General features: G+C 40.0%; 1 protein-coding gene across 2 annotated transcripts in view; it reads left to right on the top strand.

Annotated features, from left to right (window-relative positions):
• EPHB2 (EPH receptor B2) overlaps positions 1-16,923 on the top strand; it is a 2,126,559-nt gene that overhangs the window by 1,925,163 nt on the left and 184,473 nt on the right. For both annotated transcript variants that reach the window (XM_044061768.1, XM_044061767.1), the window contains exons 7-8: positions 12,571-12,733; positions 15,492-15,600. In XM_044061768.1, coding sequence (XP_043917703.1) covers positions 12,571-12,733; positions 15,492-15,600 — 272 coding nt within the window. The remainder of the gene's footprint in view (positions 1-12,570; positions 12,734-15,491; positions 15,601-16,923) is intronic.

Genomic DNA, 16,923 nt, shown 5'->3' with positions numbered 1-16,923 from the left:
AGTATTAAACAGGAAAACACAAGAACCAATGAAAAATAAGTGAAATCTGAAGTCTAAGTGCTATAGCTACCCAGAACATGCAGCAGTTAGTCAGTTAGATCAGCCACTACTTTGAAAGATGTCAACCTTGTCTTTGAAAGTTGTCTTAAAGCATTTGTTTTTGTGTATTACTTGGAAAGGGCATTGCTATACTGTGCAACATCAACTAAAAAGATGTTGATATACTTGATTACTTGAACTTTTAAGTATATTTGAATGAATGATGACAAGTTTTGAGTATTGTGCCTTTTATATTTAACAGTTTATTTAGTTATTGTGGAACACTTGCATTATTATAACAAACTAGACTTCAAATAAAATTAGCTTATTTACAGGTAAGTGGAGTCTGTTGCATATCAGTCAAAATGTGGAGTGCACAGTGCATTTGGGGATTGTGAAACACTTGAAGAAAGGCTTTGGCGAAACAAAAAATAAGTGAAAAATGAAGTTTGAAAAAGTGTGTACTGCATTACAGAGGACTGTGTCCATATATATTGGGATACAAAGATATACCAGTAGCTGTTTGAGAGAAGATTATCTATCAGGTGTATGAATAAATTTATACCTGCACTTATCAGTTTAGTGTTAAGTACTGTTCCACACAATAAGTCCTTTTCTTTTCTTAACTTTTATGTGTTCATATGTTCATTTATTTCTCCATTAAATACATGATGCCCTTTTACATGTGCTGCAAAAGTGTGCTGAAAGAATAACTTCCTGTAACATGAAGTGGGTTCTTGAGAAATGCATTAGTTTAACACTGCATCAGTGATGTACGTCTGTAGATGCAGACAGTGCTGTGGGACTCTGCATGCTGTGTTTTTGCTATGATATTTCCTCTCTGAGGCTGCTGTTGCTAAATATTACTGTGCTTTGAGTGGGCTTTGTGTCTACTGCATCCTCCTTCCCAGGTAATGTCACTTATACTGTGTTTACACATCAGTCATTCCTCTACTGGCCACCACAGATGGCACATCAGGTTCGCTGTTTAATGTTTCAGATCTGACTGTACAACAGCTGGCATGAACTATGAAAAATGTACATGCTGATCCCCCTAAGGCCTGATGGCAAACTCTTAGTGCTACAGCCCTGAAACTTGTTTCATGCAAAGCTGCCTCAGTGAATTAGTGTTTAAAGTGCTTCTGCCTGGCCTAGAATACTGTTGGCAATAACTGAACTTTACAGTTTGTCTCACCAATCTTAACAATACAGTGACCCAGACTGCAAAGTACCAGAGCAAAACCACTGACAGGAATGCTTTTGAATACACAAAAGAGGTGAAGTGGGTAGTGGGCTTTGACTGTCAGGGTTGAGATTGCATTCTCTTGTAAAACAGTGTTTCACTTTGTGACTGATAAAGCTATTCCTTTTGAACATAACAAAAAAATCACTTACTAAGCAATGATGCAGCAGAAATCATACTAAGTGGTTGAAAAAACTGCAACAGTCAACATTTTGCAAATAACAAAATATGAACTGTAAAGCAGATTGTTGCCCTAAACATCGTTTTCCATGAGTGAAATGCCTGCACGTATGTTAGCAGGGAGTGTGGATAAAAGCATGTAAATTGCAGTGTTAGAAGCATGAAGCAGGCTGAATACAGAGGGACAGCAGGATAGCGGAGTCATGGTGTACTGCTTTGTCACATTTTCATTGTTGACTCATGAGGAAAAACTGTGAAACCTGTGCCGTAATTTTATTTATTTATTTATTGACATTTGATTACCTGGCAGGTTCAACTGGGTAAAAGTCTATTTTCAGCCAAGACCTGGGGGAGAAAAGCTCCAAATTATTACAAAACATTTTAAGAATAATAATTTTACAAACTTCAAAAATAAAACAAAAACATCTACAGTTTAAATAATTATAACATATTAGACCTAATATAAAAATATTGTCTAAGACAATCATTTAATATTTAGAGAAATTTTAGACAGTTTGTAGAAAAATTAAAGGTAAGTTAATCTAATATAAATAGAACTGCAATATGAAGTGAGGGAAAAACAGGCATATGGTATATTTAGAGAGAAAGTCAGGGAAGAGAATTAGAAAGCAGTAAGGACGTAAGTGAAGAAGGGAGAGTAAGGAGGCATAAGGGATGAAAAGGTACTTGTTCACATTTAGAGATATAGTGTAACCTGGCTTTGAGCAAGAACAGAGGCAGATTTTAGCTAGGAAGTCTTTCAGAGTAGTTTTGAAGGATGGGAGGAATGGTATAGACCTGATGGATACAGGTAAGCAGTTCCAGGCCTTAGCAACCTTGTACAGGTACAGTAATCTTCAGATTTATATAACTTAATTTCTTTTCTAAAAAATGTCATTCTAATTACATTGTTATATCTGTACAACTCAAATAAATAAAGTAGATCACGACTGTCTCTCAAACTAAAATAACTACCTGACAACCAGGTGGTGTTCGTATGCTTTGCCACCCTAACAAAATTGCAAAATTTCAACTTAATTCAAAAGCAACTAAAAAACAAAGCCACCTGCCTGATGTAAAAGATAATAAAAAAGCACTTTCTCTGATTTAGCTAAGCCTTTCAGTTATGCTTCACCACTCACATATGAACTGTGTTCTAACTTAACCGTACATTTATCTCTCACCATATATATATATAGGTTATCTATATTTCTCATATTTTTGTATTAAAAACTAGTGTATAATGAACTCATAGCTGAAATAACTTCAAATATCTCCGCAATTAAACTGCACTGCACTAACTGCACATGTAATTTTATGTATAGACTAAAACAGAATATGTTTTGTTATGTATGTATTCTGGACGAATCCTCCATTGCACTGGATAGATCTACCCTAGTGTGTACAAATACCACCTTCAGTTTCCCCAGTAGACAGACCACCAACCTAGTGGGAATAACCTGGACAACAAATTATGAACTAAAATCACCTGTGGTGAGAGACCTAGGTACTCAGGTTAACAACATTCTCACATTCGACCATCATGTGGCGGCTGTGGTCAGAAAAACCTTTTATTTGGTTCATCTTATAAGTAAAGGGAATGCATTCAGAAAAAAGGAGGTTATTACCTCTCTGTCCTCCTCACTTATTAGACCTATGATTGAGAATAATGACCCATTTGGTATGTACCTCTCCAAACACCTGCACCAAATGGAAAGGCCACAGAAATAAAGAGAATCCATGGCCTCCAACACCTATCCTATGCGGCCAGGTTTAAATCACTATCACTCTACTAAGTATCTTACAGATTGCTCAGAGGCGATCTATTTCCTTGCCTGCAAGGCAGTACCTGCCCTACTAAAGATGCTCCATATCCGTAAGTCTAACTCCTCACGCATTACCCGTTCGATATGCCTAAATCTAATATGTGACATCAACGAAACCTGCTGGAGAGATAGGTTTGTCTCCCAGAGGCTGCCCCATCTCTGGAATAGACATCCCATACATGTCAAACAGAGTACCTCACTGGTTCTCTTCAAATGCAACCTTAATGCGTGGGTGGGAAACCATAAATTTGTCCCAGGGGTTCCACCTTTGTCCCTCATTCACAGGGGCAACAAGTGCTGACTGAGGTTTCTTTTTTGGGGATAAACTCTTAGCTAGGCTTGTAAGGGCCCCAAGGCCATTAGCCTAGTAACCTCCTATGATCCTATGAATAAATATACTATCATTTTATTACTAAGCTTAATTTCATGTAAGTACTAATATTGTGTGTGTGTTTCTTTCATGCATAGTTTTCTTTACCTTGTATATATTGCTTGTGTCTTGAAAGTGCAAATTGGAGACTATCTCCCTGGTCACCCACTGAAAATAGGGCGGTTGCCTGGTTGCCTATCAGGGTATGTAAGAAAGTAAACAACTAAATAAATAAACTAACTAGTTTACACCCTTCTAAGTTGGGAGTTGCTGACTGAAGGCTTAGTGTCTGTTATTCTAAAAGTGTATTAGTTCTCGTTTAAGCACTTGGGCTTCAGGCCAGTTATTTTACATTAAGAAGGTTTGTGGTCTGCACTCTTGTGGGAGGAGAGGGTAGATTCTGCCCTTCTGAGCTGGGAATTTCTGGTTAAAGGCTTATTGTGCCTGCTTATTTGAACTGTTTCTTTCTGAAATTGGTGCACCTTGTTTTCTGTAGCATAGACTACATTCAGACCTGTTAAATCTAGCTTTGTTTGTATAACTTGAGCACTAATCCAGGCCATCTTTTTTGGAGAAGGTTACCCTGCACTCTAGTGGCAGGAGTTTGCAGTTAGAACTTGTCTGATTGAAGACTGCTTGAACAGGGCTCAGTTTTTAACTTTTTTACTGGTTAATTGGGTAATTTTTTTTAAAATTGGTTTGCTCATTTGCTACTGTTATATATAAAAAAATTGCACTGTATTCATCTGCTTTTGCTGTATTTGTGTTTCTTCTTACTTTATTTTGCTTTTTCTGCCTGTTCTTAAAAGTACTCAATTGCATTTATTCCGCTGCATTTATTACTTTTTGTTAGACTTTGTCTTTTGGCTTTTCCCGGTAAGGGTCGCCACAGCGGAACTCCGGTCCGCTAATGATTGCCAGTCGATTTTTATGGTGCCGAGGTGCCAGGCTGATGTCCAACCTTCAAAGAAGGCACACCAGTTCATGCACGCACCTACCTGCATGTCTTTAAACATCACACGACCATGGGGAGGACATGCAGACTTCGCACAGAAGGTGCTCCAGCCGAGAATCGAACCGGAGAACCTCTTACTGTGAGGCAACAACACAAACTGCTGGACTACTTGTTAGTACCCTGATTAAATTGTAACTGTTGTTCTAAGCCTTTTGGTTTAAGCACTTGGGCTTCAGGCCAGTTGTTTTACATTAAGAAAGTTTGTGGTCTCCACTCTTGTGGCAGGACAGGCAGCTTACATCCTATTAAGTTGGGAGTTGCTGACTGAAGGCTTAGTGTCTGTTATTCCAAAAAGTGTCTTAGTTCTGGTTTAAGAACTTGGGCTTCAGGCCAGTTATTTTACATTAAGAAGGTTTGTGGTATGCACTGTTGTGGGAGGAGAGGGTAGATTCTGCCCTTCTGAGCTGGGAATTGCTGGTTAAAGGCTTATTGTGCCTGCTTAATTGCATGATTGCTTTCTGAAATTGGTGCACCTTGTTTGCTGTAGCATAGACTAGATTCAGACCTGCTGAATCTAGCTTTGTTTGTATAACTTGAGCACTAATCCAGGCCATCTTTTTTTGGAGAAGGTTACCCTACACCCTAGTGGCAGGAGTGTGCAGTTAGACTTTGATTGAAGACTGCTGGAACAGGGCTCAGTTTTTTGCTTTTTATTGGTTAATTGGTTAATTTGTTGAAATCAGTTTGCTTGTTTGCTACTGTTATATTAAAAAAATGCACTTTATTCATCTACTTTTACTGTATTTGTGTTTCTACCTACTTTATTACTTTATTTTGCTTTTGCTGCCTATTCTTAAAAGTACTCAATTGCATTTACTCTGATGCATTTATTACTGCTTATTAGTAGCCTGATTCAATTGTAACTGTTATTCTAAGCCTTTTGGTTTAAGCACTTGGGCTTCTGGACAGATGTTTTACATTATGGTGGTGCTGCAGTAGCGTTGTTGCCTCACAGCAAGACGTTGTCCCTTTCGATTCTCAGCTAGAGCGTCTTCTGTGGAGACGTGTGAATGGGCGTACCTTCGTTGAAGGTTGTGCGTTAGGGCCGGCAACTCAGCACGTAAAAATCAACTGCCAATCATTAGCGGACCGGAGTTCCGCTGTGGCGACCCCTAACCGGGAAAAGCCGAAAGACACAACTACTCTTGTGCCAGGACAGGTAGCTTACATCCTTCTAAGTTGGGAGTTGCTGATTGAAGGCTTAGTGTCTGTTATTCTAAAAGTGTCTTAGTTCTGGTTTAAGCACTTGGGCTTCAGGCCAATTATTTTACATGAAGAAGGTTTGTGGTCTGCACTCTTGTAGGAGGAGATGGTAGATTCTGCCCTTCTAAGTTGGGAATTTCTGGTTAAAGGCTTATTGTGTCTGCTTATTTGAACTTTCTTTCTGAAATTGGTCCGTCGTGTTTGCTGTAGAATAGACTACATTCAGACCTGCTGAATCTAGCTTTGTTTGTATAACTTGAGCACTAATCCAGGCCATCTTTTTTGGAGAAGGTTCCCCTGCACCCTAGTGGCAGGAGTGTGCAGCTGGAGCTTGTCTGATTGAAGACTGCTGGAACAGGGCTCAGTTTTGAGCTTTTTTATTGGTTAATTGGTTAATTTGTTTAAATCAGTTAGCTCGTTTTCTACTGTTATATTTTTAAAAAAAGGTTCTAGCTTTTTTTCCCTCCTTTCATGTTACTAGAGTTATCCAGCTATAGATTTGCTGTATTCAGGACTGTATTGTAGTTTCTGAGTTCCCCAGACCTTTCTGTGTTAGAGGGAAGCCTCTCAGCTTATCAGTGGGAGTGGTAAGCACTAGGTAGCCTATCTACCACAAAAGGAGTGGTTTCTAGCTCCCTTTCAACTTTTTGTTTTAAAAGCCCGTGTTTGCATGGGTTTGCCCTTCGTGCAGCACCACTAAGCTAGGGTAAGCTATTACCAGTGCCAGAAAGTCTGCTCTTCAATTTTTCCCTTAGATCTTGCTAGTTCTCTTCTCTCTTGTATTTAACTAGCTTATTCACCTAGCATTTCATCTGGTTTCTTGTAGCAGTTATTGTAGCACACATTAGTGCTAACAGCACTAAACGTCCTATAAGGAAACAGCTCCAGTACTTATTAATAATTACCATCCCTCCTGGCATGTCTAAAGGTCAGTTCCCTGTGCTTTCTCCTATTAACCTGATGAACTTGGGCATTCTGAGGCAGTGTAGCAACTGCCTCATGTACACAGACAACCTTCTCCTCTTACCTCCCAACACTCAGACTTGTGAGAGATGCACTTATAGCTCCAAATTGGAAGACATACTCTCTCCAACCAAGACCGGAATAGCTAGTCAAGAGGAGAAGGTCAACATCTGCACCACACCACATGGAACACACAGCCCTCCAGAACACCCACCATCACAGCTCTCAGATAAAAATGCAAACCACACACCCACTTTCATGGAGGCTTTCAATAGAAATCTACCCAAACAGCAGAGGCCTCCAAATCAGAAATGCACTTGACCACCACAACACAGCACAAATCAGAGGACACATAACTCACCTACACAGTGTGCCCCTCAACCTAAGCCCCTAAGGCAAAACAGTTTACCCAATACAGTAATCATAGGTGACTCAATAGTGAGGCACACTGATGTCCCACTCACTAGGATGAATAAGGAGAAAGAGAAGGTAACAGTCAGCTGTCTGTCGAGTGCCAGGATCCAACACATAACACACGCACTTAGGTTACTCCACAACAAGTACAAGTATGACTTTGTCATTGCCCATGTGGATGTGAATGACCTGAGACATACCTCCATGGACTACATGAAAAGAGACATAAAGGAGTTCTCAGATTATGTGCCCAGGCAGGTATGACCTTAGCCCTGAGCAGCATCCTACCATCGCCCAGAATGATACTGCAGTACAAGCAGAAAATTATTAACTTCAACAATTGGCTAAGTTTCTGCTGTCATTCTAAGGGGATCCAGTATGTGCCTGCTTGGGATGACGTGATTGACAGACCTCGATGCTTTGCCAGAGATGGCCATCTTCTGTCACCCCTAGGTTTCCGGATACTGGCTAAGGCTCTTGCCATGCATGTAGTGCCTTTTTTAGACAGTGTTCCAAAGACCAAATTACCACTGTAACAGCTTTAAATAATTGCAATCTGAGAGCCATGCTGCTCAGTGCTAGAAGTCTAAATCTCAAGATGCACTTGCTCGAAGCACTCCTCAAAATGGAGAACATCGGCATTTTTGTTGTAAAGGAAACCTGGTTTAAAGCAGAAGAAAGCACCCCAACACTACCAGGCTATAACTCATTTCACACCTTTCAGCCCCAGACAATGGACCAAAGCTCGAAAGGTGGTGGCGTCTCCATATTCATAAAGGATATGCACACCTCCAGACTAGTAGCCCAGCATAATGCATCGGAGATACTTCAGGTAGAACTAACAGTGGGCAAGATGGCGATTCAGGTCGTAGCCTGCTATAGGTCCCGAACCATGTCCCAAGACTCTCATTCCACATTCCTAAGCACCCTGGAAACTATTAGGGTCCAACCCAACACTCTCATACCGGGTGACTTCAACTACCCCTTCATCAACTGGGAAAACTGCTCATGCACCAATACACTTGCCCAACACTTCCTGGAATTCATTAATTCCAATGCACTGGACCAGCTCATTCTTACCCCCACTAGAGGAAGCAACATCCATGACCTGGTTATTATTAACATGGGCAACCGTTGCTCAACACCAATAGTCAATTCCTCCCTGGTTAGATCCAACCACAAACTAATTACCATGGAAATCCACATCTCACCCACACCACCAGCAAAGGTGACCACCATGAAAAACTTCTTCAAAGCTGACTTTGGGCTCCTAAAAACAGAGGTGGCTAACTTCCCAGCACCCATGCAAATGGAAAATATGTGCATGACCAGCGAATCATACACCAATGCACTGTACAAACACGCACATTGCATGGAACTAGCCATACCCAACAGAACCAAGACGCTCTCCTCCAAAAAAGGAAGCCAACTGGTGGTCCACTGCCATTAAAAAACTCTACAACAGAAGGAAGAAACTGTTGCAGAAAAAGGTGAAGTCCCAAGACTTGAAAATCTCCCTTATTAGCCTCAACAAAAAGTTGAGATCCCTCATCAAAACCTCTAAAGCTAGCTATGAAGGCAGAATTGCATCAGACACTAAAAACAGCCACAAAGCCTTCTACATTTATATCAGGAATCTCCACGGCAATACCCAGATTTGCTCTGAGTTACTGCACAATGGTACCTTCTATACTGAGCCAACAGTTATTGCCAACATACTGGCTGACAGATTCAGTGCCATCTTTACCCCTCCACCCCTAAAGGACCAATCACAATACCCGAAGAATGCCAGACACCCAGCATTACTGCACAGGTTAAAACTGCATTGTCCAAGACCAAGAATACAGCTTCCATGGGACCTGACAATATCCCTGGCTGTGTTCTAAATGAACTATAAAGTGAACTGGCACCACACCTGTGTGCTGTGTTCAATCACAGCCTCACTTCAGGTTTTATCCCTACAGAATGGCACACTGCTACAATCATCCCTCTCCATAAAGGGGGAGTGACTACAGACCCTGGGAATTATCACCTCATTAGCCTGATGAGCCTGATATGTAAGGCTGTGGAGCACATCATCATGGACCTAATTAACAAGGATATAGAGAATCTCCAAACTCTGGATCCCACGCAGTTTGGTTTTGTGAATGGTAGATCATTCCTGCTCAACCTGGTTGACTTCTTTGAGTCAGTCACCAGAGCTGCCAAGGCAGTTGTTACAGCCTACCTCGATCTGGCCAAGGCCTTTGATACCATTCCCCACTCAGGAATTATTGATAGACTCACCAAACTAGGCATCAACCCCTATATCACTAGGTGGGTTGCAAACTGGCTGACAGATGAACCCACAGTGTGAAAATAGAAGACTCCCAAGTCAGACTGCCAACCAGTCACGAGTGGAGTCCCACAGGGATCAGTCCTGTGTCCTCTCCTGTTTGGCATCTACTTCTTAGAAGTCCAGGCCAACACGAAGGGACTCTGGCTGACCAAGTTCACAGACGATTGCATGCTTGGACCCATTATTAACTCCCCAAGTGAAGTAGACATCCTACAAAAATGCCTCACTAAGACCAACGGCTGGTGTCAAAACCATGGCCTTAAACTCAATGCCAAAAAGTGCGTCATCATTCCCTTTGGGAAAAACTCAGTTCCCTCTAATTACCACATTAATGGTAGCCCACTAAACACTGAAGGCGTTATAAGAGATCTGGGGACACAGTTTGACAGCAGCCTCTCTTTCAACCACCACATTGCCACTGGGGTCAGAAAGTTCTTCTGTGTGGCACATCTCATTACCAAGGGTTTTGCATCAAGGAAGAAAGAGGTCATCATCTCTCTCTACTCTTCCCTCATTAGACCAGTCATCGAGTATAATGCCCCATTTGGCATGTACCTCGCTAACCACCTGCAACAGCTGGAAAGGCCACATAAGTACCTCACGAAGAGGATCATAGGCCTTAAACACATGCCCTACATGGACAGACTCAAAAAAACTCCAGCTTTTCTCTGTCTCATATCGTCTTTTTAGAGGCGATCTCTGCTTGACTTACAAAGCCATGTCTGACCCAGCCCTGTTAGAAATGTTACACCTAAAGAAATCCCACTCCCTCCACACCACATGGTTCAGAGACCTCAACCTCATTACCACAATCAACAGAACATGGTGGAGGGTCAGATTCATAACCCAGAGACTGCCCATGCTCTGGAATAGACTTCCCATTCATGTCAAACAGAGCATGTCACTGGCCCTTTTCAAGAGAAATCTTGATGAGTGGATGGGAACTAGAAAGTTCAGCCCGGGGATCACTCCAGTGGCTCTACTTGATAGAGGCACCAGGAACTAATGGTGGCATGATGCCAGGGAACTTCTATGGACTAGGTTTGTAATGGCTCCAGGGCCATTGGCCTAATACACACCTATGAACCTATGAACCTAAGAAACATGCATCCCAATAAGACACTGAAAACAGACAGCATCTGCAGGAAACACCCAGTTTACCTGTAAGCCATAGCATCTGACAAATCTACACACTCTTCTTGCTGTGGTAGCTTCATCTTTTTGTTGTCATTTATACAACTTCTCTTCTTCCTGCCTTGTACATTCTTGAAACTTCCTTTCTTTATTCACACTTCCTCTGTTCCTCCTGTCTTCTCCTCTGTCAGATCTGTTCATGTGTCCAACTCTCTTTCTTTGAAGAAAAATATCCTCTCATTATTTGTTACTTTCTCTTAGTCCAGACTTGTTCCATACCCTCTTTTGGCCTTTTTGATCAATGTCATGTCAGAGACATTTTGGACGCCTGTGCTGCTACATTTCCCACCTTTACATTTGTGTAGGGTGTATATGACAAAGCCCTTTTGTTTTTCTTCATAATACTTTTGACTCTAGTCCTTTACTGTCTGCAGTACCCATGAGTGATTTTTTTACCCATTGTATTAGGTCTTTCTTAGATCCAGTTTCCACAGTGGAACACAATATTCCAAGGCACACAGTCACTGGTGACCTGCACTGTAACATGTAATCTCTGTTGCTCTTGATACCATTTCATGTAGTGTTCTGTCCATCTTTTTCCTGATTGTCTCACATATCTTGGCATAGGGGTTATTTAGGGTTAGTAAGCCAGGTATGTTTACTTCATATTCCTTATCTTCCCTTTAAGTATCCACTACCTTATTTCCATCTTAGCCATTCAGCTGGGATGTTGAAAATTAGGCATTTCCATCATAGCTTTTGCACATTGTGTCTCGGCTACCAAAATGTATGGAATTTATCTAGTTTAAGCATGTCCCTCCAAATTTGTTTCTGTCTCTGCCAGTTTGCTGTGCATAATCTTACTTCCAGCCTCACTCATGTTTTTTTAAGAGTGAGAAGCTGAGACATAGACATTTGAGAGATAGTAGCACTGAATAGTGTTTGGAAGGGGATGCATCTGATCATTGATGTTGGAAGAAAGATCTTTTTTTTTTTTTCTTTTAGCTCACCGCACTGATATACAGAGTGCATAGCTTTGGTGGTAGGGTGGTTTCACCTATTTTCTCTCCTGTTTGCTTTGCTGTAATATGCAGATAGAGTAGTATGTAGCAGTCCGAGTAGCATCCGTAGACATCTGGTAGGTGGCACTGAGGATTAAAGATATGAGTTGTTAATTATCTGTTTACAACATTTGACTTCTTTTGCCTAGCTATTTGACTCTGAGCAAGTCATTTTACTAGGAGGCCATTCCAGGCTTAGTCTGAGATAGGCCCATGGGGCTCAGTGCTACACCCTTGTTAACAAATAAAAATAAAATTTAAGGATGAAATGAATGGCAGAGTGAATGTACCTTTATCATGTTTAACATATCATGATCTTTTGTTAGCACAAAACTCTTCTAATACGTAACGAAGAATTAAAAATGAGTAAGATTAAAATGCTGAGGACAGATTTGTTAAAAAAAAATAGTTTCCCAGTAATACCACACATGTGTAACTAATATCGGAAATTGCTTAATTTTTGATTCTCAATACTAGAGCCATTTAGGAGGGATCCAATTTGTGGGTGGGTTGGCTTAATGTTTGAGTTCTATACCTCACAGATGCAAGGTACACAGTTTGATTCTAGCCTCTGATTATTAGTTAGACTTGTAATAGTCTGCATACTGATAACCTAGTATTTACCTTTGGGATTTATGTATTAGCAGTCATTTAATGACTTTTCACAAAATGAATCTGTACATCTGGACTTCTGTCTTTTAGTGTACTAATGCTATTACTCAGAGGCATCCTGATACAATAAATACATTATTATTTTAAACTTTTTCTCTGTGTTTGGACCTAGGAATTGAGCGAGTACAACTCTACCACCATAAAGAGCTACACAAACACTGCAGTCATTGGAAACCTGAAAGCTGGCACCATCTATGTCTTCCAGGTCAGAGCTCGTACTGTGGCAGGTTTTGGACGCTACAGCGGCAAGATGTATTTCCAAACCATGACAGAAGGTAAGAAAAACATGAAGACAAAACACACCTACTGACTGAGAAAGTGTGGTGTGCAAGAAAGAAGTCTTAACTGGGCCATCCAGTAAGCCTCCCACTGTCACCTAGTACATACAGACCCATGGGATTTGTTCAAGCAGCAGCTTTTACATGCTGACAGTAGCAATTAGTGTTTATCCAGATACTGACATCACCTTAAAGAGGAAAACCTCCAGGCAGTTGCATATTTTCTGTGGTATGCACTGCTGTTCTCTGTGCATATCTTTCTTTGCTTGCTGTAATACAAGGACAGAAAACGCGACCTAATCTTCTAGGCACATATGTCACATATAGGAGTATATTGCTCCATGCATGACTTCTTGACACAACTTGGGGACAGCAACGGGAGTGAACAATGCTATCGCCAGTATTAGACACAGAGCTTTGTCAATGAGGGTTTCTGTAGAAGAGAATTTGACGTTTGATATGTAGCAACCTTGTTCTTAAAACAATAATACATTTTAGGGTCCTAAGTCAGAGCTCCCTTACTGATCAGTTTATAAGTGTTATCTCCTCTGTCCCATAGAGTACTTCCTTTAAATTCACCTTTTTAATTTTGAATTTCTCCACAGTGAATGATCTCCTGGTAAATGTTTTGAATATCTTTGAAAAATGCATTTTATACCTTTGCATGCATGAACATCTTTTTGCTTTACATTTCTCATTTTAGGAGCACTCATTGCAGCTTACTGACTTTCCTGTTTTGTCTGCAACTATACTGTTGGCATATCATTTTATAGATTTGTAGTGTATGATGCATGCCTGATCTTATCTTTTCAGCGCTGCAGTGGTGAAATTACCCTGTTTAATGAATACTCACTGCTATTAAAAAAAAAATCCCCCTTTACATACATAATGCAATCATACCTCTCAACTGTATAAATTTTCTCAGAATGTCCATATTTTTGTCTCATGTTTTTGGCTTGTTTGTCATAGAATTGTAGTTTTCTGGCAAATCGCTATCAAATCATTGAGGATTGAGGTTAGAAAATAATGACACGCATTTAAAATTCAGAATTTATACCCTTCAGAAAATTTATGCAAATGCAAAACCTGTTATTCTATCAACTTTCTATGTTTTTAAGAGGATTATTTAAAAATTGTCCCTATTTTTGTGCCTTTGTCCCCCTATTATTTATAGCTTTGTCCAAATTTCTTGTTGTATGAGGTTGAGACGTATGAATGCAATACAGGGGGTTATGGGTGAGCTGAAGCCTGTCCCAGCACTCACTGGATGCAAGACAAAGGAACTAAACCCAAACAGGACTGTAGCCTATTACAGGATGCACATACTCATTCACAGTCACCAACATTGAACTACAGACAATTTGGAAGAATGCCAGTTCATCCATAACACATCTCTAAGAAGCAGAACAGAAGACAAGAACCCATATGGATATAGCAAGACTGTGTAGACTCCATACAGATGGCAGTTTAGCCAAAAACAAACTAAAAAAATCAAGCCATACTAACCTCTATGCCACTGTCACCAGTTATTAAAAATGCCACTCATAAATTACATTGCATTAACCTTCCTTTGTAGCAAACATCATATTTTAAGTTATTTAATTTGCATTCACACAAGTCCAAGACCAGTGACTCCTCTTTCGACATCCATTCATCCCACTCGATCCATGGTCATGGGAACCAGAAATTCCCAGAAAGGGTCATCTGGCCCATTCGTTCCTGCCTGGGAATTTCCCAAAAGCTCATCTGTTTTCAGCAAGAACCATGTGGCAGAACAGATTTGTCATTCCTTTGGGGTGGACTACCCGTTCACATGGTGAGGCACCCCTTCCCCTGCACCAGCTTATTTGAGCTCTGCATTAATTGCCTTCCTAGGGATCCCCTCGGCTTGCAGCATGACTCTCACACTGCAGCTCAGACTCAATCAATACAAGCTCCACAGAGTAGACTCCTATATTCCTGCTAGGTGTTACTGGTGTACCAAGCCAGATCTGCCTCCCTGCAGTATGTGTAGTTGGCAGAGGCTTCTCACTCTCATCCTCCCCCATTGGCTCCTACAGGTGACCAAATTGTTATTCAAACTTGGGTCTCCTGAGACATAAAGATGTTAGCAGTATCCAGAAGTATAATTTATATATAATTAGCCTGTTCATACCTGGGGGAATGGCATAACATTGAAAGGTGGCATGATGGTTCAGGTGTTTACCTCACAGATACAAGGTGCAGGGTTTGATTCTCACCTTTGGTTACTGGCTAGGTGTCTAGTAGTCTACAGACTGATGGCCTCGTATTTACTTACAAACCAGACAGCAAGTAACTCACAACTTCATAAAGTGAATACACTACTGCCATGTTTGAAATAAACTGTACATGCATCTGAAACATTGCTGGAGGGGAAATCTTTAATTATATCTTAAATATAGTGAAGCTAGAAGTTACAATTTAAATTTAATAAAAGAACATGTTTAATAGCATGTTTCCAGGATCATAGTCAGGATGTAAGTGCAAATTGTAATACAGTAACTATTTCTCTAAAAAAGTGAAGGAAATAAAATGATGTTATGGACTTTGTACAAGCAAAATGATGTTACAGACTTTGTATAAAGGACTTTGTAAAAACAAAATGATGTTATGGACTTTGTACAAAGAACCTTGTAATTAGAAGGTGTGGTAATTGTCATTTCTAGAAGAGTCCACTGTTTATGTTTAATATGCACTTGGTGGAGTTTGTCTAATGGCACCCTTTCTTTCACAGCGGAATACCAGACTAGTATCCAGGAGAAGCTACCACTCATCATTGGCTCTGCTGCAGCTGGGATTGTATTCCTTATTGCAGTTGTCGTTATCATCATTGTGTGCAACAGGTAATGTCCTTAGAGTGTACCAAAAAACTGTTCAGACTTCCACTTACTTCTTCTTCAGACAGGGGTGTCCCTTTTCCAAGTGAATTAGCAGTAGATACAAGTAACTCAGTTTGTTGTGGAATTAACTTTGGTTCACTGAAGTATGCAAGTGCTTTTAGTAAAGAACTGCTTTGGTGAACTGTAGCAGTAACAAACTGCTAGTGCATTAAGTTGCTGTGATAGTCGTCTATTTTAATGCTTGATCTTAGGTTCCCACATGAGGAAGCTTACAAACTTGTGTGGCTCTCATGTGGAATAAATCTAAATTCAGAAAATGGTGAAAATGGTGTCCTGTTCCTTAATGTTCTAACTTCTGTCTCCCCAACATGCACACACACAGGCACATGCGCACTCACACATTCAAACACACACACACACACACACACACACACACACACACACATGCACACACTCGCACAAGTAAAAAAGACTGCAAGTTAAACATTTGTACAGTTGAATTTGTATTGTAAATTAGCTTAGGTGTGCTTTAGCAGAAATGTCTGTAACTTGCATATTCCAAACTGGTAGCAGCACCTAAACAGAAAGTTGAGATGTAATTAATAGCAAGCCTGAAAATGTGGTGATTGGGAAAACGGAAATTATATATGAGTTAATCCAGGACAAGAAGTAGGCCTTATTTACTGCTTTAGAGGGACCCACTTTGTTTTCTTTTTTTTCCCTCAAATATTTTTTATTTTCAATTAAAATAACATTTACATAATATTTTTAAATATCATTTTAAACAACAGTATACAATATTTACAATAGCCTGACTTTCAATTATATACACTGTATGTTATTAAATATAGAATTAACAGATCAGTTATCAGAGATACAATATTGATTATTGCAGCATGTCCAACAAAGATATAACTTTCTTCCAAGGATTATTTACCAGTGGCCTGGGATAGATTCGTAGTTCTTTGATTTTTATTTCCATCAATGCAGTTGTCTTCAGTAGAGTGTAGAATTCTTCCAAGGTCGGGGTTGTATTTGAATTCCACCTTCTGGTTATGCATTTCCTAGATATAGCAAGTATTGTCCATAACAAATACATATTTGTCTTATTCAGGTAGGGACCTTCATTTACATTTAGAATTATCAATACTTTAGTTAAAGTAAAGGATTCATTAAATAAAGCTTTTAAAAAATGATTGATTCCATTCCAATATGCTTTAATTTTATTACATTCATAAAAAATATGAATCCAGTCTGCTTTATTTGACTTTTCACGCCTCCAGCAAAAAACATTTGTAGTAGTACTGATCTTTTTAATTCTATCTG

Source organism: Protopterus annectens, chromosome 2.part0, assembly GCF_019279795.1.
Source record: "Protopterus annectens isolate FY-2018-M chromosome 2.part0, PAN1.0, whole genome shotgun sequence".
In the NCBI taxonomy this organism is placed as follows: domain Eukaryota; kingdom Metazoa; phylum Chordata; order Ceratodontiformes; family Protopteridae; genus Protopterus; species Protopterus annectens.
Note: the sequence above shows the minus strand (reverse complement) of the source record. Positions and strands in the feature narration are given on the sequence as shown.